This window comes from Hippocampus comes, unplaced genomic scaffold (assembly GCF_001891065.2).
Source record: "Hippocampus comes isolate QL1 unplaced genomic scaffold, H_comes_QL1_v1.1 scaffold159, whole genome shotgun sequence".
Classification (NCBI taxonomy): Eukaryota; Metazoa; Chordata; class Actinopteri; order Syngnathiformes; family Syngnathidae; genus Hippocampus; species Hippocampus comes.
The window spans coordinates 1,693,788-1,721,764 of NW_017805742.1; the positions used below are offsets into that span (position 1 = coordinate 1,693,788).

A 27,977-nucleotide genomic window follows, 5' to 3' on the forward strand; every position below is an offset into this window, starting at 1 on the left:
CATGCACTGGAAGGATGTCGGTCCTCGAAGCGTGCGATGATATCGACTGCATTTTTTTGTCTCCGTTTCATCATCTCCTTGTAGTGCGTCTGAAAACACATCTCCATTTCTTCATCAATTGCTTTCGCAAACTTAAACAAAAGCTTTGTTCCGGATGACAAAAGAAGAGAAGATAGCCATTCTCATTTTGCGGGGCTAATCTTCACACGATAACTTTCCAATGAATGTCAACCGCGAAGAGACCGAAGGATCCGTCTTGCTCTCCATTTGGGCTCCAGTACGACAGGCGCAAATCCGGCAGTATCGAGCTGCACGCTAATCCCCCAAAGGCCCCGAGGCGGAGGCCGGGCGGGGGAGCGGAGTTCCTGCGTCTGTCAACGAGGGCGGCAGCGGTGGATTCATCTGTTGCTGCCTCTAATTGACTCGGGCGTTAATCTGATGGAGTCCAGAGTTGGGCTAATATGTGACGAGACCGGAGAGAGTCCGGCTCTGCCTCGGGGCTGTTGACGGCTGTGGGGAGGATTGGGGAAGATTAACGAGAGATTTTCTAGCGTCCCGAGAGAACAAAGTGCATAACTGTCCGTCTGCTAAAGCAACACGATGCGGTCCAGGAGCGAGACTTCTTACCGGGGCGGCCGCCGTGGAAGGTGACCACCTTCGCCGCTTGGCCAGCCACATTTGCCTCACAAAGTAAGCCGCCATTTTCAAGATACATCCGATCATTTGAGCATTTCTTTTTTGCTTTGACTTGTGAGCACAAACTTAAGTAAAGTTGGGGCAGCGATTTGAACTCGGGACTCGTCAGACCACAGTCCCTCTTCGGTGAGCTTGGGCCCAGAAAAGCTCACGGCATTTCGCTCGATGGCTTTCACTTTGCACGCTCGACTTTTGACTTCCCTTTCGGTCGATGTAGCGACAAAGCGTGTGCACCAGTTTTCGGAGGAGTCCACGCGCTCACATCCTTGATGCGGTTTTTCATGCGGTGCCGCCTGAGGGATGGAAGCATTCAATTCATTGGTTTTCGGAAACCGATTGAGGGATTGAAACGTTGGTGATCGGTTTGGGTTTGGTGCCTCACGAGCCGTCATGTCTGCGGCCTCGCTCCTCGTGTCGAATCGGGAATTTTCAATCCGCTGTTGAGAGTAGGCAGCCCGCTGAAATGAAACGCGGGTCGGGGACCTTGTGACGCGCCGAATACCGCGAGTCGCATCTTTTCATCGAGAAACACCCGAAATAACGGCATTGTTATTCTCGCTTTCAATATAATGATCGAAACAACAAGCTCTCTGTAAAATAACTCAATCAAGGAACACGTCGCGTTTGACAGTTTTATTCCACTTCCATGAATAGTTATGCACTCTTTACGATATAAGAGCATGACAGTTCACCGAACAAAACCTCATAGTTATAAATCAATCAATCAATAAATAAATATTTAGATGTATAGATAGAAATGAGAGCGCGAGGAACCCCATACACGTTTTCCACTTGGATATCGTCCGACCAAGTTCTCATATGGTGTCTGCATGCGTTCGGAGTCGTCGTCGATCGCGTCGTGTACGACACCCGCGACTTTGGTGGCCAGTACAAGTGGAGTTGATATCGACAATGGCGACGAGAGCGCTCGAGAAAGGTCTGACGTAGAAAACAAGTGACTCGGGAAGCACTTGATCAAGAGAAATCGCAGTGGCGCACAAACAATTCCTGGATTGACGTTCACATGGATTTCGATCACGCGTCCGCACGCGCGGACTTTGGGGAACGCTTCATCAGATCTCGGGAATCAAATCTTACAGCTCTTCCTGAGGAAAGAAAAAAGCTTTGAGTTTGTTCACACAAACCATTGGCAGGAATGAAGGCTTATCAGCGGCAAAGGCGACCCTTTCCAGACATTCAAAGTCTGACACCTTTGGACCTTTTTTTTAAAAAAATTAAGAACAAAAAATGCACATCAAACTATACTGACTGTATCCAATAATCCGGCATCACATGGAAAGTCCCAAATCCGTTTCCATTTCCTTTTTTACTTCACTCAAATTCTTTCCATTGATGGTTGGCACTCATCAGACCGTCCGCATTCCTCCGGTTTGATAAAATATTGAAGAAACGTCTCCGTTTTGTTTTGGATGACTGTGCACGGTCCACTTTTTCAGTCCAAACACCAGATAGGCACCTTTCCAAGCCTTTTCCTCAGGACATTACCTCAGACGTATGTAACTTGCTACTGGAACGCTTCAGACAGATTTTTTTTTTTGTTTTTGAAAAATGAAAAAAATAAAGCGAGACAAAAAGCAACAGAACTTCACCAAAACAAACAGATATTTGCATTTATATGGCCCTTTTTTTGGACAAGTCTATTTCACATTGAATATGGCTCACCGTCATTGTCACACAGAGGTAATTAGATGCTGTACAAAATTGCCCCCCCACCCCTCCCTTGGCCCTCTCCTGCACCCCCGACCAACATATCGAACATTTTTACAAATTACAAAATAAATACGGCATCCTTTCATCAAAAATCACAAATGATCATCATCATCATCGAACAAGAATGCGCAGGACACTATTTATGAGTGGATCGCCAGGAATCCACCCCGGGAGAGTCGGGAGAGATTTCGGCGTCGCCACGCACGAAGAGCATCATCACAGACAAGAGACGACGTCATCGTCGTAATCAGGCGCTGAAAGGAACGGATTTCGGGAGTTATTTGGGCTTCACGCTGAACAAGGCCGACCGTGCCATATGAAAGGCGGGACATCGCGTGTCTGCGTTCTTCATATTCGATATTTTGGAGTTAGTGCCCGCCGCACCCTAAGCATCCTGTCAGTTTCACTTTCACCCAAAAAGTATGGAAAAATTCAAATGAAATCAAAAAGCAGGTGACCTTGAACCCACGGTGGCGCACGATCTGCATCGCCGGAAGTGGTCAGCGCTCAGCAATGGCAGCTTGCCCTCACAGCTGTTGCCATATTAAACCTTTTTTTTGTTTTTCCGTCTGCATTTGACCGATGGCACTGGCGAAGAACCGCGCTCCGGAGCGCCGGGAGAAGCATTTTCAAACGGTACGCGTGAGTCGGCTCAGGTCTCCGCTACGGTAGGCAGTGATTTCCTTTTCACAAACTCTTGCATGGACATTTCGGTCATCGCGGGGCGCATGGGTTCATCTGGCCCGAGGAAACAGTCACGCTCTGTCCCAGTAGCGCGTGCGCCACAGCTTGACGACAACAGGAAAGCAGTCCGACTTAAGGCCCTGCAGTATTGTGAAGGTTTGGATTTGGCTCCCTCAGCTGCTGCCGAACATTTGACAGTCATCCGTAAAGAGCCCGCCGCCGCGGCGGGCACGAGGCGGGTGCCGCCACGCGCTCAGCCGTGTCCTCATAGCCTCGTCTGCGCCTCCGGGATGTAGATCTCGATGCTGTCGGCGCTCTCGGTGGCCGAGTTTTGTCGCACGGACGCAGCTCTCTTGGCGGCCATCAGCCGCTTCCTGGCCTCTTGGCGCTGTTTCTCGGAACTTTCCAATGAACGATCTCGGGCCAGAGGCGGGTGCTGCGGCGGGGCCTTGGGTGGCTTTTTGGGTACCGGAGGTGGAAGCCGCCTCTCCTGCTGGGAGAGGGCGGGAGGGAGGGCAGGGAAGAGCAATTCAAGAAACACACGTGCACGACTGTCCTCATGACCGACCCCTTTGGGGGATTTTGGGGTCCGGCCTTCTCAAGAAGTCCGAAATAGTCCAGTCGTGCCCCTTTGCCATTTGCTTTTCCTCATTTCCATTTGAGAAATTTGAATAATGTCAGTTCGCGACGAGAGTCGAGTTTGGGGAAAATATTCTTGCCAAGCAGTGACCAAACGAAGTTTGAACGTCCTGGATTTTTGTCTGGTTAAACAAACAAAAATTACTAACAGCATCCCAACAGTGTCTTTTTTTTAATGACACAATTGCTTTTAAGGTTCTAGGAAACCTTCCGGGAAACTTTAAAAAAAAAGCGTTCTGACTGCTGTTTTTACGCCATCCCCGTGTAATCAAATGAAGCGTCGACTTTTGAAAGGCCGTCAAGCTGGGCTCCCCACTGGCGGCACGCAGGCTCCCTCTAGCGGTAAGTGAAAGAATCACAGCCCATGTCCAGTTCAGTTGGGCCGGACCAATGAATTGCAATCAAGTTGGGACGTTGTGTCGAACGGAAATAAAGACACGACGCAATCATTTGCTAACGATCTTTCGCACGACGATCGACTTGATTGTTTTGGGCAAGTAAGCATTCATTTGTAATTCTGCGGCTGCAACAGGTTTCCAAAACAGCAGAGACGGACGGGGTCATATTGACCGCCGTGTGAAATCACTTTTTCTTTTCACAACTTTCAACGACAGTCCGGATGGTTCTTTTCCTCTTTGGCCCGGAGGACATCACGTCCACGAGTTCTAAAAGCAATTTGAACCGCGGACTCGTCAGACCGTGCCAACGGGTTTCTACTTTTCATCAGTCAATCTCGGATGAGGCCGGTGGCTTGTATTTCATTCATTCGTGAGCGAGTTAATTTTGGTGTTTGAATTTGCAGTTGCAGACGTGGCGTCCGACGGAACTGAGTGACGTTGGTTTTCCGAAGAGTTCCGACGCCCACGCGCCGATATCACTTGAACACGCGCTTGACGGGGAGCCGCCTGAGGGACGGATGGTCACGGGCATTCAATGTTGCTTTTGCGCCTTGCCGCTCGTACGTGCGGGGAGTTCGCCAGCTCGTCGCAACCTTTTGCTGAGATGATGAACCGTTGATGAGGAAATCCCCCAATTCCTCGCAACCCTCTGTCGGGGGACATTGTCTTCTTTTCAATCTTTTCTCACGCGCTCGCCCCATCTTTGCTCGGGAATGAGAGTATTCAGTCAAATATTCGGCTGGACCTGATTTGCAAATCATTGTATTCTGTTTTTACTTCTGTTTAACGCAACGTCCCAATTTCAGTGGAATTGGGTTGATGATTGCTGCACTATTTTTTTCCTGACTGTAAAATGCATTGATTTAAAACAAAAAAAACCCCAAAACGCTCCTGTATCTGTTGACCTTGACACTAACTGCCAAAAGGCACATCGAGAAAGCCACACATGGTCAGGCGACGGCGGGTGTCACAAGAAAGCAAGGAGAGGGCAGAGAGAATTGCGCTGAGATGGATGGACGGACAGACATGATGGATCAAGGGAGGCTCAGAGAGGTGAAGGCCTGGGGGGTGTTTCTTGTGGTGATGGATGCGTGGCTGTTGGCAAGCGCCTTCACTGTCAACACAAAGAAGCACAAGAAACAAACAAACAAACAAACAAACAAAAGCCCATGAGAGCAAATGAGGAAGCCATCAGAATCAAAAGTGAGCATGATGAAAAGCCACATCAGATACTGCCGAGAAGGAGCAGCTGATTAAAAAAGAAAAAAAAAAAGAAAAAAAGTCTGTCTTGATGGCATTAATACGGAGCCGCAGACATGATATTTGGAAAAAAAACCCCAAACGATTTTAACTATGATGTACACACAAGGAACGCCTTTGTGGGCACAAACGACGACTCGTTGCGCGCGGACGCCTACTTTGTGTGCACAAAATAGTTAGAAAGCGCGCAGCGAGGAGTTGGAGCGGACGCCGCAAGTCGCCGTGGCTCCTGGCGGGTCACTTGAATGAGAACATCCACCGCACCCTCTTCTGGACTTGCCTCGAGCGGTCCGTGACACAAAAAAGAATCTCTGCCGATTCTTTCGAAAGGCCCCATTTTGGCGGCTCTCATTCTTTGTAGTTGACCAAGTGTTCCTTGTCTTGCGTTTGCTGCGGTCCTCCTCTGTGATTTTCCTCGAGAGTACTCTCGACATGGTGCGATACCGCAAGTCGTGTGCATCGCCTGTCGCGGGTGCATTTGCGTACCTTTCTCTCGGGTGGGTCGAATGCTCTCCAGTTATTGGCGCGAAGTTGGTGCAGCTCATCAAACTTGAGGCTAATGTTCTCGATGGACAACTGAAGCATGTCCCAAAAACCAGCCAGGTCGGAGGCTACGGGACGAGGGTGCGCAAGGGGGTTCTGCACAAGGGGCACAAGGAACACAAAGAGGAAGAGGCTCACGAGCGCCCGCCGACATGGACGCCCGGTAGCCGTGTTTGAAGACCAAAGAAGAGCCAGCACTCACCAAGTTCTCCTCGCACAGTTCCCTGAACTGCTGGAACTTTTGGGACATCAACAGCTGAGCACTTCCGACGGCGCTCCTCATCTTGCCCAGAACTCCAACCACAGAAACACAAGGTTACGACGCGGGAGGAGGAGCAGATGCAAAACACCGGACGGGACAACGTCCGCGAGGCGCACGCCGCGGTCCGAAACATCATGACATTTCTCTTTTTTGGGCTGTGATTTCGGGGAGACACCCGATGGGAGACGTACCATCCTCCGGGAGGTCGTTCCGTTGCTGGTCCATCTCCATCTGCCGACACCAGCCCTCCATGCGCTCGCTCTCGGCCTGCAGCAGCTTGAGGAACCATCGGCCGTCTCGCTGGCACACCGTCCGCTGCGCCGCCTGCCACACACGCGGGTCATTGCGAGTGCCACAAGGTCATCCGCGCCCTTTGCCAACAAACGCGCCGTCTGTGTTTGTTTCGACGCAAAGTCACGTTTGGAGTCCGGGCTGACTCAGGGGCGTCCCGAGTCTCGCGTGAGGGAAGATGGCGGCGGACGGGCGAGGTGCGGAGCCCTCTCTCGTCATCATCTCCCTTGAAGTGGGCGCTCCCGCTTCTGGCGACCCGAGCTCGCAAATTCTTCACCCATGTTCGGCATCCCATCAGTGACACGTCTCGGTATGAGCGCCGTTGCTCTTGTCGCTCATTCCCGACCTCAAAGGTGACCGAGCTTTCTCGCTTTCTTTTTTTTTTTCCGCAGACGGCCGTGACCGACAATGTCGGGCTCATGCTCCGTCTTGATTGTGCTTGAGTTCTTTTTTTTTTTTTTCTTTCCCGTGCTTTCGTGCCTCTTTTGTCATAGTCTTTGCTTGCGAGCGTTTTAACTCGTTTACTTTTATGCGGAAGGAGTTTGGGTCCGCACCTGTCCCCAAATGTCCGTTTCCTTGCGCTAAATTCCCACGAAAAAGGGGTGGCGGGCCGCAAACGGCCCCCGGGCCGTAGATTGGTCGCGACTGCTCCTTCTTGGGGGCTATTTTGGATTCTCCTAGTTCTCCATACTTCCTGCTTCTAAAACCTCGAGGCATTTCGGAACCAAGGAGCGCATATCAAGGGACGAGCGAGTTGGTACTTACGTCCAAGATGGCCGAGCTGTTGAAGCCGCCATCGGCCGGCTCATCGCTGACGCTGTCTATCCAAGGGTCCGGAGGGGGAAGGATGGAGGGGTCGAAGCCCACATCCTCATACTCGTCAGAGGCACAGGCGTGGTAGTGGTTCCCTGAGCCCTGGATGCTGACGGTGGAAGTGGCAGCATCGCGGGAGTATTGCCGAGAAAGGACACCGGGCGACAGGACTTCCGGCTCCATGTCGGGAGAGGCCAGAGGAGTGTCGAGCAGGCCCGGCAAGTCCAAATCGGCCTGGTTAGGGCAAACGAGTCGTAGTCGGAAGAAAAACTGATGCGGGCTCCTTCGTAACGCGACGTGAGAAGAAGGGCCAAGAAGTGAAACGTATCGAGTAAACAAAGCCGGGCGACAATGGAGTCGCTTGGAATGACACTTGGGACTGGGAATTCATCTCAAAACGGAAAAACATTTTGGGCCCAAATCCTTGTATTTGACGGGACGATTGCACCTTGGTTTTACTCAGTGGAATGCAAAGCGACTACATGCAAGTGAAGCGACATGTCCGTCTCCACAAACGATTACGCTCAGACCGACCGAGTGAATTTGGATCATGTTTGTTTGGCTGCTGTGCCAAGAGATTTGGGCTCATGTCAAATATTTTCCCTTGGCTTAATCATGAAGGTTTCCAAACACGGCACGTTGACTATTATTTAAAAAAAAAAAAAAAAACCCAAAACATTTCCTGTCGCCATTGCACTTTTGGGGCTCAAATTTTTCCAACCTCAGCTGACCATGAAAACATGTACTGTAGCTTTTCTGAAGGACGGAGGGAGTCGGGACTGAGCCCGGCCATCGATCCAGGAAAAAAAAAAAAAAAGAACCACCTTTGGATGCATTTGTGTCTCAAGAGTGAATATGTCATCCATGATGCTCAGCAAACAGGATCGTAACCTTTCAAAACAGGTGAATCGATTGAGAAAAAGAAAAAAAAAAAGGCGCTCAATGTCATCCTATTTTCCATTAAGCACGGCTTTGGCATCCGAGGCCATCTGAGAAAACAGCAAATAGGCCAGTTTTTTCTTTTTTCTTCTCAGAGAATACAAATCGGAGAAGGATTGCATCGCGAAAAGGCGAGGCATGGACGAGCAAAGACGGAAGAGGTACCGTGAAAGTTTCAAGCGTGTCTTACTTGCACGGCTGCTGTCACACTGTTGGAGCGTTGGAAGCGACGATACCTGAGCGGAGGGGAAAAACAAACAGCAGTCAGCAAAAAACAAACAGCAGTCCGTTTTAGAGGCACTTTGTGCTCTCTGGATGATTGCTGAAGACATCCCATTAAAGTTGCTGACAAACGTTCGCCTTCCGACAATGTTTTTTTGGGGGGGGGGGGGGGGTTCCGAATACGGGAATGGGTTTTCGGAAGCGGCCCTAAAACAAAAAAGTGTTTACAGCCCCGTTGGAAGAAATGCTTGAAAAGAGAAGGAGGGAATCCTACGCGTCAAACCATGCAGCCCACGTCCGAGGATCTCGCCGGGCGTAAAACCCGGCGTCGAATTTACAAGTGAGGCAAGAAGGAAACCGGTAGTCACCGTCGGTCATCTTCCACTTGCACCCCAACGGAGGTGAACTTGGATGGGTCCTCTGGGTCTAGAAGCTCATCTGGTCCATCCACCTGCAGGGTACCCAAATCCCAGCCCAAAAGATCAAATCATCAACTGACCTTTCTTTTTTTTGGACTGTCTATATTGTACGACTGAAGATTGATGTCATTCCGCCCCCTACCCCTAAAAAGGCTATGCTCAACAGATCAGGTCCCATCAATACCTGGATACCTATGGAGAGACATTTGCCCTTCCTGAGTGCCTCTTTCCTGTATTCATCCTGGTGGTCTTCCACAAGCAGAGCTCTCGGCGCAGTGGCGTTGATTGTCACGGCGCTGTGGCTGACGTGCTGACTGGCTGGGCCATGGATCTGCAGAAAAAGACAACAACAAAAATAAAAAACGCTCAAACTAAATTGCAGATTCTAGTAGTAGAATGACTACAAAAAAAAAAAAAAGCTGGTTGGTAAAGGCGCTGCAGAAAACCCACCTGCGCATTGGCAGCCTCGATGGCGGCCGTCAAAGCCTTCATGCTGTCAATGCTCTCAGTTGAGTTACTCAGCCCGGATTGGATGGTCATGTCACCTCTTGGGCCCTCTTCTTCCATGTAAGCATCCTGGTCGGTTTTCAAAAAGGTGGTGGTGTTTTTTTTTTTTTTTTGTCATGATCAAAAATTCCATCTCCTCCGTCACATCAGGAAAACGGATTTGACCTTCGACACACAGCTCATGAAGCGAACCCCAGTCACATGATGAGAAGACTATCTTGGAAACTCACGATTGACTTGTTTGAAGTGGTCACGACGCTGCTCGACAAATTTTTGCTCCATTTTTAAAACATCAGAGCTATAAATTACAACACGTGGTAACTTCTGCATTGCGCAAGTTTTTACATGTCATCGGTCAAACTTGCAAAAAAAAAACGTACTAAAAAAAAAATGCAACAGCATTTAAAAAAAAAAAATGAGTGTCAAAAATATTCCTATTGTACATGTTCCACATGAAAGCTTTCAACGGTGAGCCGGATCCACTCGCCGATCCTGATTTGGCCGTCATGCCTCCATTAGCCATTTTGCTGACAAAAAGATCCCAATATTGAGTGCTCGGTGCTGCCGTCCCCACTTTACACCGTATTTTATCGGAAATGGCGACGACAAAGTGGCGTTCTGCAGATTCGCTACGTCCCTCCAGGGACGTCGGAACCAGGTTTGACCGGACTGTCGGAAACATTTTGGGGTCGACTTGCCCCTTCACGCTTGGACGAAGCATTTTACCGATTTGACCTCGTGACATCGAGAGTCGTTCAAACATTTGCGATTGTATGCTCGGTCTGAGAAAAAGGGAAATGCCGCCGCCGCGGCTTACCTGCGCCGACTCTGTGCTGCTCTGTGCCGTAATGGAGATGTAGGGCTTGGAGCCCGTCGAGCAGGTGGACGTTCGCGGCGGCACCGGTGGGGGTGTTTTTTTATACGTTGTGATACAGGATGACACTACATTGCAAAAGGACAGAAGGAGGAAAAGGGGAGGGCGTCAAAACAGAGCATCCCAACAACATGTTTTGACCACACGTTACGCAGGCCGCTCTCAAGACAATCACTTTCTGTGACCGAGGCGCTTGTTTGATCGCCACCGTGGATGAGGCGGAAAATCGACCAGGGTCAAGGTGAGAACAATTGTGATCGTTAAGGCGCCGATGTCGCCCCATTCGACTTGAGCGACTTGCTGTTTGTTGCGCTTCTGTGATGCCAGACAATGCGCGGCCGCTGGCCCTCAAGGGGGCGCTAAATGTGATGGCGCTTTTTTGCTGACATTCCGTCAAAGCCTCCTCCTATTCCCACTCTCCTTCTCCCAGGACCAAACGGCCTCGTCACAATTTCTGCAGAAAAGGCAACTTTTAGACAAGGTCAGGGCAAAGTGTGTTTTGGTTTTTTGGGGGGGAGGGAATGAATCAGCACAATGGTAAGGGTTCAGTTTGAACCAGAAGCCCTCGAATTGGCTCGTTCAAGTCTTGTCTCGGAGGGACCAAATGGGGAGGGCGACCCAAGACCGTCTGGGGAGCAGCCCGTTGGTTCGCTAGCCTCTTCGGCCATGGGCCAAAGCTTGGCCCGCTTGGATTCGCACACCTGGTTGCCGTCGGCCTGACAATAAATTGCTGGCCATCGGTAAATATCCATACACGTTCAAACACGCGCAGTTCCTCGTTTTGACTCGGGGTTCGCGTCAAAATCTGCTCTTTTGGAGACTTTCTCATTTCCTTTGAATTCATCCACTGCTAAATTACAAAACAAAAATCTGCACCATCACGACAAGAAGTCAGTTTTGCAGCACGGCCGTAAGGCGCCTTTCAGTTCACTGGTCATCGAAGCGCCGCGAACAATAAAATGTCCACTCATCTATAAAGAGCTCGGTTTCGACCGCTCGAGAACATGTCAATGTGGCTCGAAGTGAGTTCCCGGCGGAGAAAGAAATGTAGGTCATCTGGAACAGACTGAGGAGAAAGACAATCCCCGACAGCGAGCGCCGCGTCCCTTGGGGCGCTGCCATTTTCATGTCACGGGACGACATTCTTTGGGGGTTCGCGGCTCACTGCAAAGTTCAGCTCACGCTTGGCCAATCATCCAACTCTGTCACTTGGGGAAGATTGCGCTGGCGCGCGTGAGCGTTCGATGGCCTGAGAGGCCGCTTCAACGGCACGACATATTGCCGACCTCGGCCGGGCGACGCAAAACTATTGCCGGCGACGTCGGCGAAAAGGCGCGGCTGTCGGACCATCGTCATTTTTCGTCCGAGGTGACTCAGGAGTGAGGCAGGCCTCCGTAGGAGGATGCGGTCGACAGAAGAGTCCACCCAGCCCACAGACCCGCGGCTCCGCTGTCATTTTCGCATTCGAGGCAGTGCGCTGTTTGCATTCAAGCGTCAAGAGGAAGCCGCCTCGGACCGCGCGAGTGCAGGAGGTCCCCAAATTCAATCAGACGTGCCCAAAAAGGGACATGCTAAATGTTGAGTTTTGCCAAAAAAGGCATTTCCGAGGAAGCGGTCAAAACGAGGTGTCATTTTGATGTGAAGCCAGGTTCTTGCAGTTTCCTGGAAATGATCTCGAGCACCGTAAAGGCCACGCCAAGCCTCATCTCTTGCCGCTTTGTGCTCGGTCACAAAACTCGGTCGAGAAATCACAAAAAGAGAGCGCCAATCAGGAAAGCAAAAATCCGATCCCGGCCAGCACGCTTTGGACAGCAAAAACATCCAACCGACCGGTCAAACAAAAGCAAACAACGCGATGACGCCTGACACGTCCTCGGGTGGTGCATCGCCGCATCGTACCCGTGCTGCTCTGGATTGTCCTGACGGTGGTGGCGGATGTGCGCGGCGGAGAGGATGGCAGCAAAAGCAGGGGTCTTCCCCCTTCTCCTTCTTCCTCCCCGGCGCAGCCCTGATCGATGGCTCTCACGTAGCTGTGGCTCCTCATGCGGAAACATCCCGGCATGGGCAAGGTATCCATCCTGTCCATCCTCTCCATCCTCCGCATGGCCTGAGCCTGCATTTCGCTGTACACCTGCTCGCAGACCTGCTCAATTTGCCCGTTGACTTCGACTTCACTCAACTGAGGAGCGAGATGCCAGGGCGCGCGCAGACAGAGAAAGAAGAAGGGACAAATCAGAAGTGGGGAAAACCAAACAAACCCCAAAACCGGGAGAAAACACATCGGTGAAGCTGAGATGCTTTGCTCCGTCGGCCACGGGCCTGTCAGGCATGCAGGGAGGTCACGTCACGGTCACAAAGGAGGCATGCAGGAAGTCCGGGTTGGAGGGAAGCTGTTAGTCTGTGCAAACGAAGGCTGCCATGTGGGAGGTGCATTGGAGAATCATCGTTACAACCTCATTGAACGGATAAGAAATCATTTTTGAATGGCGAATGGAAGCTCCAAACCCCTCCAAACCCACAGACGCCAAAGTCCGCCGTAGGCTGGGAGAAAGTCCGGGTCTCTGCCCGGCAGGGACGGACCCAAAAGCACCTTCTGGAGGCAACCGCTCAAGCTAGTTCAGCATGCGTCAAGTCATTTCAGTCAAAGAGCTTCGACGTAAGCCGCCAAAGGGTGTGAATCTCAGGCAGCTGTGCCAAAAGCTTGGATCGCGCGGTAGTCTGAGAAATCGGCCGGGCGGCGTGACTGTCCATTTCACGAGACAACTCAAACATAGTGTGCATTGATTGTTCGGCAGCACAACCAACCTGACTGATGGTGCTCATGGCCCTCATGTAGCTTTCATTGCGTGAGCGGTATTGGGGTGAGGACAGCAACGATTTGGGATCGAGAAGGGTTTTGGGGTCCAGGGTGTCCAGGCTTCGATTGATTGAAACCTCACTCACCGCACGCAGGTAGCTGTGGCTCCTGATTTGTAGTTTGGGGGAATGTTCTGACGAAATCCTACGGGAGACACAAGGGCAGGGTTGACTTTGGGCCTCACAGAACAAATTGGAATCCTGTGGGCGAGGTGGGCGACACACGCGCGCACGCACACACGCGCAATAGCAATAGCCCCGTTTGAAAGACATGACGCCTGTTGCTTTTTTTGGACAAATGCCTTCTTACAACTGTCAAGAAGGAGGCGCGGGTGGTTTGGAATCCAAAAAAGTGGAACGCGGGCGAAGGTCGGAACACGTGACTCAGCGGAGGCGCAAAAAATTAAAAAAAAAAAAAAAAAAAACAGGGTCAACATTTTTTTTTCCAAAAGTAGCGACGTTACGGGACATGTCGAGACTTTCAAATCGGTGGGCAGTGGGAGCTGGAGCCCCGGTCTGTCTTATTTTATTCGACTTCAAATCGTGCTCGAATTGGTTTGGACTCCACCAACCCTCGGCCGGGCAACATCTCAAAAGAGGTCGAGGAACTCAAAAACCGGCATACGGTTGGCTAACCGTGCATCTCTCCACAAAAATTTGATGCGATAACGCGGTAGCTACAAAATGGAAGGGTTCGATTCGGTGGGAAATGCTTTTGATCTCGTGCAACCGTGGCTTTCGTCAAGCGAGACAAAGTGCGAGGACGAGCTCTCCCAGGCCCAAACGATCCGAGTCAATCCAATTCAAAAGAATAACAAACGCTCAGACATGTCAAGCCCAAATGACTTCCGGGATGAACTAAAAATAAATGCAATCTGTTTGTCAATATCCTTCTTTCTTGCCATGACTGCAGAAGCACCCGCGCGCACATTTTTGACGACGTCCGAGACTTTCCGTGGATCTTGGCCAAATTCGGGATGAAAACGGCGTGGGTGAACGCAAGGCGTAGTGTCCGAAGGACTAAGAGCAAGCGACCCTTACTGTAGCGTGGTCATCTCGGTCAGCGAGGGTTGGGTGGCCTTCAAGTAGCTGGCGCGTCGCGCCTGCATCTTGGGGGAAGGTTTGGGACTCCCGTCGGAGTCGCCGCTGTCCTCCTCGGCCATGGCTTTCACGTAGCTGCCGCTCCTCATCCTTCGGCACGGGATGTCGTCCTCCTTCCCCAGAGGAGAGAAAGCGCTCCACTCGTCCTGAGGTACCTGGTCATTCGTACGGGTCCACAAACAATTGCCATCAATGCCGCCTGCGCCGCTGCACCCAAACCGTCTCGCCAAAGCGTCCCGCTGAGCGTTAAAAAGAGCCAACGGCACCGACAGGAAGTCCACCGACCGGCCGGTAAAGAGACTCGTATTCACGCCCGCATTCACGCCGTCATGGCACCGTTTGTTGGCTCATTAGCGGAGGAGAAACTCTGCTCGTGTGCGTCTGTCCGTGTGTGTGCACGTGCGTGTGTTCGCGGGAAGCCGAAAGGAGCACGGAAATTTCTCTCAGGCTACTTCATACATCTGCTTTGCAGGAGTCGATTCAGTTCACCGACGCACTGGCGAAAGATGTGCAAGAGTGTTCTGGAGGTGGGCAAAGTGAAAGTGGAACTCGTCAGGCTAGCGGGTATACTCAAGAATGTTTTTTTGGGAGGGGGGCGGGGCATAGCAATAAGAATGATGGATAACGATAATCCTTAAGACCGTAGCTCACGGCGCGGCGAACGCTAGCGAACGTAGCGAGTCGTGGCTTTGGTCGGGGTTCGCAAAATAGTTTTCCTCCTCGCGAGGACGTTTTGAACACGTTTTTGAGAAGTGTTTGCAAAACCGTCGGAAGCACTTGGAAATGGTGCTCGACGTCTCGTCAAAGTTCTTTTTTTCTTCAGCAACGCGAGAGGCCGCCTCGAGGTGGTTACCATGGTTACCAATACCCATCCACCGATTGGTGCGTAGCGTTCACAAGCATTCGCCGCTCTGTGCGATCTCAGCGCCCGTTCTCGACACGGATCATCATGCCGGTGGAAAATAAAGGCAAGGGGAGGGAGCCGAGGAGCTTTTATGTACACATACATATGTTCTATAGATATATATGTGTGCGCGCGGCGGTTTATGCCAGCTCTCCCTCACTTTTGTATCTCACTTTCCAGCTGTGCAAGACTGGGATGACAAGAGTACAGGAAGACTGGAAGCACGTGAATTGTTTTGGTGAAGGACTGAAGCCCGAATGGTGGTCTGCTTTCTGGGCAGCGTCTGCGCGGCGTGGGCACGTCATGACCACCAGCGCAGCTCCTCCGTTTTTGGCAACAGCGGTGCCAGTGGGCGTTCCACCGGCAAAAGCGGGTTTGCGGCCTTCCTCCGATGTGGCGTCAATTTGACAGACAATGGAGGAGACAAGCGGCAGGCGAATTTCGCCGCTCCTCTGACTAATTACGCGTGAGTCACCAAGGGGAAGAGGATGAGCGGATATCTGGTCCGTCTCTCCGTGTGCGCGCGCGCGAGAGCCTGTGACGTAAGAGAGACACAAATGAGCAGTTTGGCTATAAAAAGCGACTGCGGGGAAGGGACCAGCTGCGGCGGCGGCGGCCGCGGCATCGGCGGTGCCTCTCACCCACGCGCGGCGCTCGCTTCCGCCACGGCCCGCACTTGTTGTGCCGAGGGGGCCGGGGAGCAGTCCGGCCGCTCGCGTTGATGAACGTTTGATGGCGAGCGCAACTCACTCGGTTGTATTTCTTTCTCGTCAACGTGCCCACGCCGTTTCTGGACCGATCCCGATGGCCGACGGTGTGTCGCTGTACGGCCGATGGCTGAGAGGGGGGCCACCTTTCCAAATAACGAGCTGCAATGCAGCAGATTTGCCTCCTTTGTTGAATTTCAATGCGTTGCGTTGAAGGGATGTTTCGGAACGGATGTTCTCCCGAAACCAAATGATTGAAAGTCGGTCGCCATGTTGCGGAGCAACGCGAATTTTCTTCATCATGATTGAGACACGTGAGTCAATCACGGTTAGGGGTCGGTGTTTTTCAAGCGCAGGGACAACAAAGAGAGACATTCTCAAGAACAAGCTTTTCATACACGAAAAAAATGCAAACAAGTTTCGACATGAGTGATGGAATTCCACCAGCTTTTGGGGAAGAGCCTTTCTTGCCTCATTTGTTCCGACCGCGTCCGTTCTTTCATAGACGCGGATCAGAAATCCATTTCTGCCTTTCATCGGACTCGGCGTCACCGTGATCTCAAATTCTTTGTCGTTGGGTTCAAGTTTTGTGCAGTGCTTCCGTCCATCGGATCGATCGATTTTTTTTGTAATGTAGCCACATTTGTTGACGCTGAATGGATGGATTCACCATTTAGCAAACAAAACAATCTGCTCTTTTTCTGATAAACGCCTCATCCGATGAGCGTCTTGACGGAATTCAATCACGCTCTCGATAACCCGGACTTCGATCTTCGAGGAACAAAATCGGTGGCAGTCAAGTTGTTTTGCGCGTCGTACGGCCTCGAACGGGCCCCCCTCAACAATTTGCGTCCTCCCCGTACGTGACTCCGGCAACAACAAACAGCAACAAACGTAACGCGTCATCTCCCCAAGGCAGGCTCAACAAAATAGACCCCGCATCACAAGTACACCCAAGAAATAAATCGAGAAAACGACAAAACCGGAGACATTAGAAGAAGAAAAAGCAAGACAACAAAGTGAAGGGCGGGACAGAAGTGAGAGTCAATTCAAAATGGTGTAGGCAAAGAGGAAAAGATGTTCGTGTTATCGCTTGGCGTTGAGAGAGTAAGGCCTCTACTGACCGCGCTTACTTCTCCATTGAGCTAAAATGGTGTCGGGAGGAGGAGGAGGAGGAGGAGGAGGAAAAGGGAGAAAGAGGCTCTCCAAACCAAGAGGGACGAAAGGAGGTGCGGGTGGGCGGCAGGGGGTGAGGTGCATAAAACGCCCGAATGCGAGTCGGCTACGTGAATGGGAGCCGGGGGGAAGGTGGCAGCGGGCGATCTTTGGTTTTGCAATGTTCCCTCGAAAGCTCTCGGTACTTTGGCCTTCCGAATACGAGATGCGATGCGTTTGTGCGCGTGGTTTTTCATGGCGAATCTCTAAGACGGCGTTCAATTGACATCAACGCAATCGGGGAGACCCGCGACCAAGCCGCAACGACCCCAAAACGTTTGTCGCGCTCATGTCAACGTGTGATTGATATCATTATCTGTGGAGGCAAGCGATCGGCGGCCTACTGGCGCGGATTCCCCAACAATCATTTGGACCGGTTTTCCAGAGTCCAAGGTTCGTTTGGCGCGCCTTCAAAATGCTCCGGCAGACAGGACGCCGCAGTGTTCGTTGAAAGATAATGTCCGGGCACGGCAACATTTTGCTTCTTGATTTCAGTCAGCAATCACGCCGAGTGCTCTGACCTAAGCGCTTGAACGGGGCCGGGAACCATCCTGGATCCGACCGCACCCTCGCAAATTCAATCAAGGCCTTTGGTTCCCGACGTCAGGGGACTCTCGCCACGTTGCTCGTGGACCACTCAAGCAATCTAAGCGCAAAACGAAAGAAGGGGCAAGGGCCGCCCAGTAACCGCTCGAGGCTAAAAAGACTGGACAGCTTCAATTAGTCGTGAAGGCGTGGACCGTGACGGTCAGGCTGACTTTTGCGTCCTGTTCCGTTCAGGTAAGACCAAGTCAATTCAAACGGAAACCACCGAAAGGAGCGACGGTACGCCCGAGCATAATTTGTGCGACGTCGGTCGAGAGTTGCCCCCTCCGTGTGAAAGCGGGGTTGGGGCAATCGCGACGGATTGAATCGCACGGGCTCAGAGGAAACATTGTCAATGATGGGGAGGGGGGACGATCAACAGAAGGGAGGGGGTGAATCAACCGGTTGCGGCTTGGAATCGAGGTGGAATGAATTACCTGTAGCAAATGGCAAGTGCGCTCCCGTTGCCGACCGCCCTTAGATTTGACTAGAGCTCTATCTAGGTTTAGGTTAGCGGATCCTGCGCTGGCTCTGAGCTGGTTGTGGCTGCTGTGGTTGGTGTAGACCTCTCGGGCCCTGCTCACCGTTAAGCTCGACGACCACGCCCCTTTCTTCACCAGGGCCGCGTCCGCAGGACCCAGAGACAGCGAGGGGCCGCTTCCTCCGCCGCCACCGATGTCATTGCCGCTAGCGCTAACCGGCGCGCAGGGGGGCGGCGCCGCGTACTTGACATCGTTGTTGCTCCAGGAGGCTTTGAGTGCAGAATGGCGGTGCGGGTGGCCGCGGTGCGCGTGGCCGTGCGCGCGCTCACCGATTGTGTCGTAAGGGTCCATCGCCAAGTAGTGTTGGGACAGGGCGAAGTTGTCGGGGGCGTGGCCGGGGTAGCGGCCCGTCGTCATGGCGACGGGCGAGGGCGAAACGGAGGGGGAAGGTGAGGGCGGCGGTTGGTGGTGGTGAGGGTGGTAGAGGCACAGCTCCCGTTCCAGGTTATCGTCGGAGCTCCAATATCCGGAGCCCGGTGCCGATGCTGAGCCGTGGAGCCGGTGGTGGTGATGGTGGTGGCTTCGCTGCTTGGGCTCCGCCGATCGACAGCGCTCCCGACTCTTGCTGCGCTTCCTCTGGCGCGCTCCCACGGGTGGGGCGTCACCCTCCGGACTCGCCCTGGAACCACCACCACCACCTCCCCCGCCACCGACACCACCATTAACGCTCCCGTGACTGGCCCCCTTGACGGACTGCGTGTGGTGCGGCCCCTCCAGAGAATGGGACTTGGTGAACAGTTTCTGGACCGAGTGAACCAGGTGGCGAATCCTCCCCGGGCTGTCGTTGTTGGCGTTGGGCCCCATCCCCCCACTCTGGGCCAACATTCCTCGTTTGTATTGCAGTGTGTGGTAACCGTCCCTGGGAAATGATGACTGGTGCTCAAACGGGTCTGCGACGTTCGCCGGTACCCGGCTGGGTGTTTTACCACCATAGCCTCCGCCGCCGCCGCCGCCGCCTCCTCCGCCTCCTCCTCCTCCTCCTCCTCTCCCTGCTCCTACATATGGTACCATGGCCATACACTCATCCTTTACCTCAGGATGGTGAGATGAGGAGGTGGAATGGCATCGTCTCGGAAAGGTTCCGTACGGGACCACGCTGTTATTGTCAGAGGGGTACGAGGCACGCGGAGCGTTGTAGTACGACAGCTCATTCGGATGCGGCACTGCGATAGGAAGTGGCATGTCCATCTGACTGATCAAGTATGGCTTGCGGTCAACGTGCTGACCCAGCGGATCGTACGATGGCTCGTAGGACGCCACGCGATGGTGACTCCGGCTACTCGAAAGGCCTTTCATGATGCGGGGGGAGAGAGAAGGCCGGATGCCAAACAGGAACGGCGAACGGCCCTGGATGTCTTTCCCTGAGAAGAGAGCCACGGACTCTGAAAGAGAAGGACACCGAGGAGGTAAGACATTTTGCCAGGCAAAATATAAAAAATATATAAAAAATATCATTTGTAAAACCAGGGCGAGTGAGTGGGGAGGCGGCTTCGGCGCGGCCTTGTTCTCGCGGATGCTCGGGGCATCGCGAGCGAGCGCGCTGTCACGGTGAAGCGGCCACGAGCTGCCCTGCCACAACGCTCGCATCTTCTTGTGCACTGAACAAAGCCAATTCAGGGAACCGGAGTTGCCGCGCCCCGGGGGTTAGCGCCCGCGGTCGGTCGGCAGCGTTGGTGCGAGCCGGTAGCCAAACAGCCAACAGAGAGATGGCTGCATTTATGGTACCCGCTCCCGACGCTCATTCATCTCAACTCGAGATTTCTTCTCTTCCACTCTCAAGTGGCCCCGCACAGCTGTCCGCTGCTTGGCACGCAAACGGGAGCAGCGGGGGAAGGGGGGGGGTCTCTCTCACGCGTGCGCACGGCAACCGCAAGTGGCGGATGAATCTCCAGGATGAGAGTGGACTTGGACATTTCCATCGTCAGATGAACCGCGTCACATTAAAAGCGGAGGGTGGGGTTTGGTGCGTGGGGAAAAAAAAAAGGAGCGCTTATTGCATGGGAAAGTACGGCGGCACATTTCAGCGCTGTCGGGGACAATCCTGAAATCTGTGGCTTTCAACATTCCGAATTTCCAATCCATCCTTGACTTTTTTGCGGATTCAAATATCGTCGTCGACTTTCTCGTCTCTCTTCACAGCAAATTCTCATACCTGCTATCACCACTTCCTGTTGTCTGTTCATCCGCCAGGATGGACGCGGATCCCTGATATGATTTGGGAAAAAAAGCCTTATCGGGGTTCACGGCAGCTCTGTCGATTGGAGGCACCGCATCGTTCAATTGCGAGTTACTCAACGGCTCCACGGCACCAAATCGAAACTCCGGAAGATATTTCCAGACAGACAGCAACAATGCGACCAATGCAACTGAGGGGAGGCAACCGTCCTCCATCGTTTAGCCCTGTGTCCCAAGGTAGAGACGCATCTTTCAGACTTGTCCCGATGTTCCAAATATTAACCTGGATCCCATCTCGATGACGTTCATCCCTCCACCCATTTTCTAATGCATTGTATCTTCACGAGGGTCGCGGGCGTGCCGGGGCCTACTTCGGGCGCTCGGCGGGGCACACCCTCGACCGGTCGCCAGCCCATCGCAGGGCAAGCTCGGACCAACAATCATTTGTGATCACAATCACACCCAGGGACAATCTGTAGGGTGTTGCCTGTTTCAGGACTGCGGGAGAAGACCCGAGTCCCCCGGAGAAAAGCCACACAGGCACATTGCGTTATTCAGAGCCTGTCTGACTCGAAATATTGCGCAGAGGCAACTTCTTACCTCTGCTGCGGTTTCAGCTCGGACACATTTTTGATTTGGGAAGAAGGGGGAGGCCCCTCATCTTAGGTTGTAGCGCACGCAGTGAAACGGACATTGAAAAAAAAGGATCCAATTCACCCGCAGGAACCGTGAGTAGCAATTTCATCAGGTTTGCTCGCTTCTTGTCCGCCACCGACATAGTGATGGTTCCACTGAAAATGACACCCCACTATTTGGGATTTCCATGGCTATTTCGACAACAATACCAGCACCGTGAGCAGAAGGGTGGTGGGCAAAGGGGTAAAAAGTGGTTTTCTTTGACGTTTATTTCCTTTTGAAAGAGTACCGTAACCCTTTCGTCCACCCAGCAACCTGCTAACATGCTAAGCTGTCCACTCTCGTAACCGCTGTCCCACAAGAAAAATGGCGTCAGCGGTTGCCTTTTGTATTCATGACAGAGTTGCGGGATGTGTATTTGGCATTCCTCTGTCCTACTTGGCCCAAGAGGACGCGGCTTAACCCAGTCAGACAGCTCCACCGGTAGATGCAAGATGAGCGCTCTCCCTTGAATGCACCCGGCTCGCTCTCTCTTTTACCCTCTCACTCACATATATTCAATTTAACACTGGCTGACATTATATGATTTCTTTTTTCGCCCAGAGCTCAGCTGGCGACTCTCTTCACTTATTTCCTCCTATTTTTATTTATTTATTGAACAAATTTTAGACTGCTGGGTGTAGCAATCCCGTGGCCACTTGCAGGTCAGACTCCCCCCCGCCAAGTGAGCAACACGACTGTATTTCCTATTGGCAATAAGAGCTGCGAACGAACAGGTTTATTGGTTCCTCATGTGACAAATTCATTTGACCATTGATTGATGTTGTATTGACAAAACTCTGACATCCGCACAAAATGAACTGACCGAGTCAATGATTATTTTCTCTTTTCGTCCTGGGGAAAACACACACACACACACACACACACACACACACACACACACACACACACACACACACACACGCACACACGCACACACGCACACACATTGTGGTTTGTAAGATTGTAGAAATTCCAGTGTAAGTACACAAAAGTGAACCGACTCAAGTGACGGAAGAAGTGCCGATCGGAAAGGTGACATTTGAGGCCCTGGAACAAGTGATCCTCACTCCCCATTAATGAAGAGTCACCAGCGACAAAATCAAGACCACTTGCACACTCCGTCCATCCGTGCATTCATTTTCCACGCCGCTTCGCCTCAGCCAGGTTCGCGGGAGCTCATCCCAGCTGACTTTGGGCAACAGGCCGGTTGCCAGCCAATCGCAGGGCAAGACAAAAAAAAAACAAAACAGCAAATCACACTGAAGCCTTTGGAGACGACCCAGCCGCGCAAGCACCGAGATAACCGAGTTCGCCCGGGAAAAGCCGGGACTTAGACGTACAACGTTTGGATGTCAAACTAAACGTGACGCAGGCAGCAAGCTCAGTTTGCCATCGGTGAGCGGAACTCGGAAGGAAATCTGTCTGAAAGAGAGCAGGGCGGAAACAGGAGCCGAACGTACCCCAACCTTCCTTGTACCACCATCCTTCCATTAAGAGCCACATGTAGCAGACTGCTGCGTTGAAGCTGCGTGTAGGCGTGAGGAGGAATGAAAATGGGGCTGGGATCAAGCTATTTTCGGCTCAATGGAAGCTGGCGAACAAAAAGCCTTTTTGAGTCACTCTGCACTTGGATACCAACACTGGAGGTGGACTTGGCCAGAGACGTTCGGATTCACAACGGAGGATTGACACGCTAAATCCTAACCATGCACTCTGTGTGTGTGTGTGTGCATATACACGGTATATGTGTGCGTTATAGCAACACATATTTCCACATGATACGCTTGGAAACATGATAGGGCGCACTGTCAATATGAGCACATTGCTGTGACAACACGAGACCTTGAAATCGCAGCGATCGTATGAAGCGTGACGAGATTAGTACTGTATTCATTTTCAGGCCGATCAATCACTTTTCGAGTTCCAATCCACGACGTTACCTGTTGCGTCGCAGTCAGCCCAAAAGCAGAACAACACATTTTGGGGGCATAGGCGGCACGCGGTTCTGTAATTTCACGATCGATGGGTACATTGGAGAACCCAAATATAATCCAAGCAATCAGAGAGGCTTATTTTTTTTCATGCATCTATATTCTGGCAATTTGCTGTTTCTAAATTGGTCAAACTATGTCAATACGATCGCGCTGGCTTTTTGAAAATGGAGAGGATTTTCTCCAGCCGAATAGCTTTTGGAGGTGACAGAGCAATCCGAAAAATTGATCTCGCTCTCAAGTGCCACGAATAAGGGAATGCTCAATGCATCGATGAGCATCTTTCAATTTTTTTGAAAGGCGTCCCATCACCCCCCCCCCCAAAAAAAAAAGTGCTGTGTGTCAGAATTGGCGTGTGTTCTTTCCCTCTTCTGTTCGCCCACCGACTGATGTGATTCAACCTCGCCTTCCGAGCGCAGGACTGAGGAGAAGTGCGTGGGCGGCCGCTTCTCCTTCTCTCTGCCTTCCGATACGTGGCGCCTTGATTTTCCTCGATCGCGGCGCGCGGCGCGTAGGGCTATGATGCCGCACGCAAAATCCACTTTTGTGTTTGCGCATCCCCTTGAAGCCGACTATAGAGAGACAGACGGATAAGGGAACAGCTCAGTGGTGGGATGTGTGAAGGAGTTGGGACCGAAATGACCAGACGACTGTGAAACAAGCGTGAATCATCAAATTTGACACCTCATCTTGGACCATCATTTCCGTAGTCTGGGACACGCACTGCTTTCATTTCTTCTCATCGTGACACTCACGCTGCTGGACTGTGGAATGATGACATGGCCCCCGGGGCTCCCGCCCCCACCCGCTCCCACAAATAAATTGGATGTACGAGGTCGCGAAAAGCTATTAAGTGTTCTCGTATTCCATTCGGGTTACCCAGTCAAACCACAAAGGTTGATGGAACTCTGTTGGAGCAACAGGAAACTTCAAGAGCCGGTTCCATGTCAGTGGGTGATCTGTTTGACTTCACCCAAACCCTTATAAACAACAACAAAAAAAAAAAAAGAAAATGGCCACTCGGAGTACACTCGGCAGCATACTCTGTACTTGTCACCTTGGTAATAAACAAGCACTAAACTGGCCGGTAATCCGAATGAGGACAGAGCTCAGGCCGCGCGCCTTTTTGGGAAAGTGCCCGCTTTACAGCGCACTGAGATGGGCTGCTCATCGCGTGACATGTGGCAACATCACAGTGGGGAGAGGCAGAATGGGCAGTTTGCAGCTGGAATAGTCCCGGTCGCCACGTTCTGGGAATCTGGACCGGGATTTCATGTTCAAGCTCACGATGACGCAAATGTGTGCCTGTCTCACCGTAGGAGGAAAGAGGACGGAGCAGAGCTTCGACCGTCACGCAGATGTTCTTGACAGCGTCGCTGCCGCTTAGCCGAAACTTTGCGCTGACTTTGAGATTTCAGAGCACCGACGCTAATGCAATACAACAGTGAAAACAGCGGGAGCCACTGCCAAACGCAGTCAACGTCCATTTCCATCTTACAAAAACATGAGAGCCATGCTAGACGCATTTTAATCAGATTACAAATCTGACACCGATATTAAAAGAAATGTTGAGTGGGCCCCGAGTCCGCCGGTCCTCCGTGTGCCTTGACGGCCACTTCGGGACACTTGTGGCAGCTCGTCAAAAATCAGGCAAGGGCCCTTCCGGGGCCCGCACCGGGTGTGAACCTCGCGAGGCACCGGCGAGAGTCGTACTGGGTGTGGGACCCGGGAGGTGGGGCAAGTCCCTGACGGGGGCCGATTGCCCAGGAGGAGGAGGAGTGACGCCAAGTACCCTTGCGTCGGGGCAAGAGTGCCTCCGCCGGACTGCACTTCTGTGGCTAATACATCATTTAGCATAGCGTGGCCAAGTACATCCATCCTATTCAAGACCCGGCTTTCAAGGAGCTCGCGCTGACACAAATAGAACAGCGCTATCCACAGCGCCTCTCCGCTTAGGTCGCCTTCACTGAAAAACAGCCGCAACCGCACGTTCTTCACCCCCACAGAAGTGTCAAAGGAGATTTCCATTGGGTCCTACCACCTCACCAATTAAAGAGAGAACGAGAGAGACGGACAGTTAGGTCTGTAGGTAGGTAGATGTTATCGAGAGACAGACGGGCAGCAAGATTTTTAGAGAGATTACCAGACTGTACATTGGAAAATAATGCACATACTGAGCAACCTGCATCAAAACATTTGTTTAATGTGTTGCATTTTCGAACCGGAAATCAAAATGTTTGGTTTTGATTTTTTTGAAGTAAGCCCCCGCCAACTTCTATTGCAGCCGTGCGTAGTCGGTCACTTGTAAAGTTGAAACCGTGTGCTCCGAGTTTGATTGACATCTTCCGTCCCCTTTCATAAATGTGATTCCCTGAGGAGAGGAGGTCATATTTTCATTTTTGCTTTGTTTGTTGATCTGTCTGGCCGAACGATAGCAGACTGCTGCAAGACATGGGGGAATGAAGTCTTGGAAAAGATGTCCCATTTTGAGCTTGAACCATTTTAGTCGGGTTGGGCCGCTCCCCCGCAGGTTTCCCGCGTCTCCCCGCTGCGAGCCAACTCGAGTCAAACCATCAGATCAGCAGCAAGCTCTGCGGAAGCCTCATATTGAACCTGTTCATCTGAATCAGGTGGCTCGCAGCGGGAGGATGTGGAAAACATGCAGGGGACCGGCCCCCCAGAATTGCCCACCCCTAACTAAATGGCGTGTCTATGCGCATGTTATGAATAGGATCTATTTTGGTGCGAGTGCGCACTGCACCCTCAGCATCGTATCAGTTTCAATGTCACAAAAAGAGGATTGACAAACTCAAATCAAAAAGCAGGTCACCGTTAAATTAACCAATGGTGGCGCACGGTCCGCACCGCCGGAAATTCCGAATGTACAGAAAATTCCCTTTTCAATGCTTCACAGATCTGCTAAATATCAAATCAACTCGACCAAGGAGGTAAGACCAGGAATGTAAATGTACAACCTGTGTGAATTAAAAAAAAAAAAAAAGGCATCATTCATTGAAACCACACTGTAGTCAGTCTATCTTGGCTCTCTGCCATCGCACCAAAAAACGACCCACCGGGTGAGCGCGTTTTGGGGCAACAGACAGTAAGCGAACGACGTTAGCCGGCCGAGTGGATAAATATGAACCCAAAAAGCTTGCAAATTACATTCCTTGAAAAAAGATGAAAGCCAACGCTTCTACCACTGGCTTAATTCGCTTTGCAAATGGCAACTGTCCTTTCAGTTGGTTCCAAAAGACTCTGGCCTTTATTTTAGTTGCTTTTGTTGCACGAAAATGTTTGTTCAGCTTTGCCGGCATGCGTGCGGTTATTTCATTCCTTTTCGTCGACGATAAAAGTACGTCGGCGCGGCCTTCCCGCGGTGCGAGTGCAAAATAGGAATCTTTGGAGAGCCGACGCTCTGCCCACACGCTGTTCATCACCAGTTGGTCCTCTGGAATTCGAAGCGCGGATCCCCTGCCCTCTTATCCGAAGCCACGAGCGGGCGACAACCTGACTCGGGCTCCCAAGTTGCGGGAAGAGGACTGCATCACACTTGGCGTCAGTCGATCTTGGGACAACGACCCTCCGCCTGGCAGCGCCGGCAACCTGTTCAATCTGTGCTCATTTCCCTGCAAAATGAGCAGCCTTCCGCGCAGGCAGCTGTGACATGAAACGTGACTTGGATGCCGCCTTCACGGAAGGAGTCTGACACGTGAAGAGGTGTGAAATGTTGCTTCGAGCGACCGGGAAACTCGCTTTCGTTGATTACCTTCAAGAGGCTTTCACTTCCGACAATCGTTTGGTCAGAATGCCCCCCCCCACCCCCTCACCACCACCACCACCTCCCCCGTCCCTACAAAGTAGGCTCCGAATGTGGGTGTTCGATTAATCCTAAATGACATATTTTAAGACATTCGCGTTCGGTGATGCCGGGGTTGGGGGAGATTGGGGTGGGAGGGGGGGGCAATAAAAAAATTCCCACGACCACAGCGGTGGATCTCCATCCGCGCGACGGTGACGCCGAAGATGCTGATGATGCTGAAGCTTGAAGAGCCGCGGCAGCAGCGACTCGTCGAAGCCAACAGCCCACGACGAGCACCCGAGCAGGCGACATGAGTCGGTCATCCGAAGCGGCATCGCTCGCCGAGAAACGGTTCCCTCGCGCAACGCCCGGCCGCTCGGTCATTAGACCGGACGGGCTAAAGCGAGCTTACCTCGTTCGGCTCTTCACATCGTCGCTCAACGCCTAGCATCCAAAGACGCGTCCCTTTCCGGTACCCGCGGCGACGTCCGCCGGCGGAACGTGAGGGAGAGGGACTCGGGAGTGGGCGTCGACGTCAATGTGTGGGCATCAAGTGGCGAAAGCCTGCGCTCAGCGGCTCAGGTGGACGCCCCGGTCTTACCGCTTTTGGTTCCGGTATGTGCTTACAAAAATAAAAGCGCACGTTTCTCACCCTCCTTCACCGCCGCTGACGCTTCGGTGTCCTCCGAGTTTGTCGAAGGAAATTGTAGTATTACAATCCACTATACAATACATAATGTCACTTATAAAGCTTTTTATGAGACTTAAAGATGCTTATATGTTATTGTTTCGTCTTATTTGTGATATGTCGTCACAGACCCTCTTTCCTCTGTGCGTTTAAAATCACATGCTCATTTATTTCGGCAAGTCCACTTCCGGGCACCTTGTGTTTGTCTCTCGCCTTAAATGATCAGGCGGGGCGGGGTGATTTCCGGAGTGTGTTCCCACACCCGCTGTTGGTCGCCAATCATTTGCCAGCGGGTGCCAGATAATTGGCGTATTCTGAGCGAGTGCGTACGCTTACCATTTGGAACTTTGGCGCTTCAGCTTTTTATTATGGTTGTCTCTTTCCCGACGCCACCCTGCACACCCTGGCTGCTCGTTTTCCTCAACGGACTGCTCGATTCGTTCCTTCATCTCTTC

The 27,977-nt window shown here is 52.1% G+C and overlaps 1 protein-coding gene across 5 annotated transcripts; it reads right to left on the minus strand.

Annotated features, from left to right (window-relative positions):
* Nucleotides 1–1,314: 1,314 nt before the first annotated feature.
* On the minus strand, nt 1,315–27,451 carry LOC109524180 (disks large-associated protein 1-like). 5 transcript variants are annotated; one of them, XM_019883846.1, is made up of 15 exons: nt 27,247–27,451; nt 18,084–19,570; nt 14,176–14,390; nt 13,084–13,279; nt 12,178–12,457; nt 10,222–10,346; nt 9,348–9,473; nt 9,082–9,228; nt 8,847–8,929; nt 8,447–8,492; nt 7,270–7,551; nt 6,405–6,537; nt 6,154–6,245; nt 5,895–6,047; nt 1,315–3,601 (listed from the first exon to the last, which is right to left on the minus strand). In XM_019883846.1, the coding sequence occupies exons 2-15, from the start codon at nt 19,482–19,484 to the stop codon at nt 3,377–3,379; spliced, it is 3,504 nt and encodes a 1,167-aa protein (XP_019739405.1). In that variant the 5' UTR covers nt 19,485–19,570; nt 27,247–27,451; the 3' UTR covers nt 1,315–3,376. The 5 variants fall into 5 exon arrangements, with proteins under 5 accessions (XP_019739405.1, XP_019739403.1, XP_019739406.1 ...); XM_019883844.1 differs by having other exon boundaries at nt 1,315–3,604; XM_019883847.1 differs by having other exon boundaries at nt 1,315–3,604; nt 18,231–19,570; nt 27,247–27,450.
* Nucleotides 27,452–27,977: the final 526 nt, after the last annotated feature.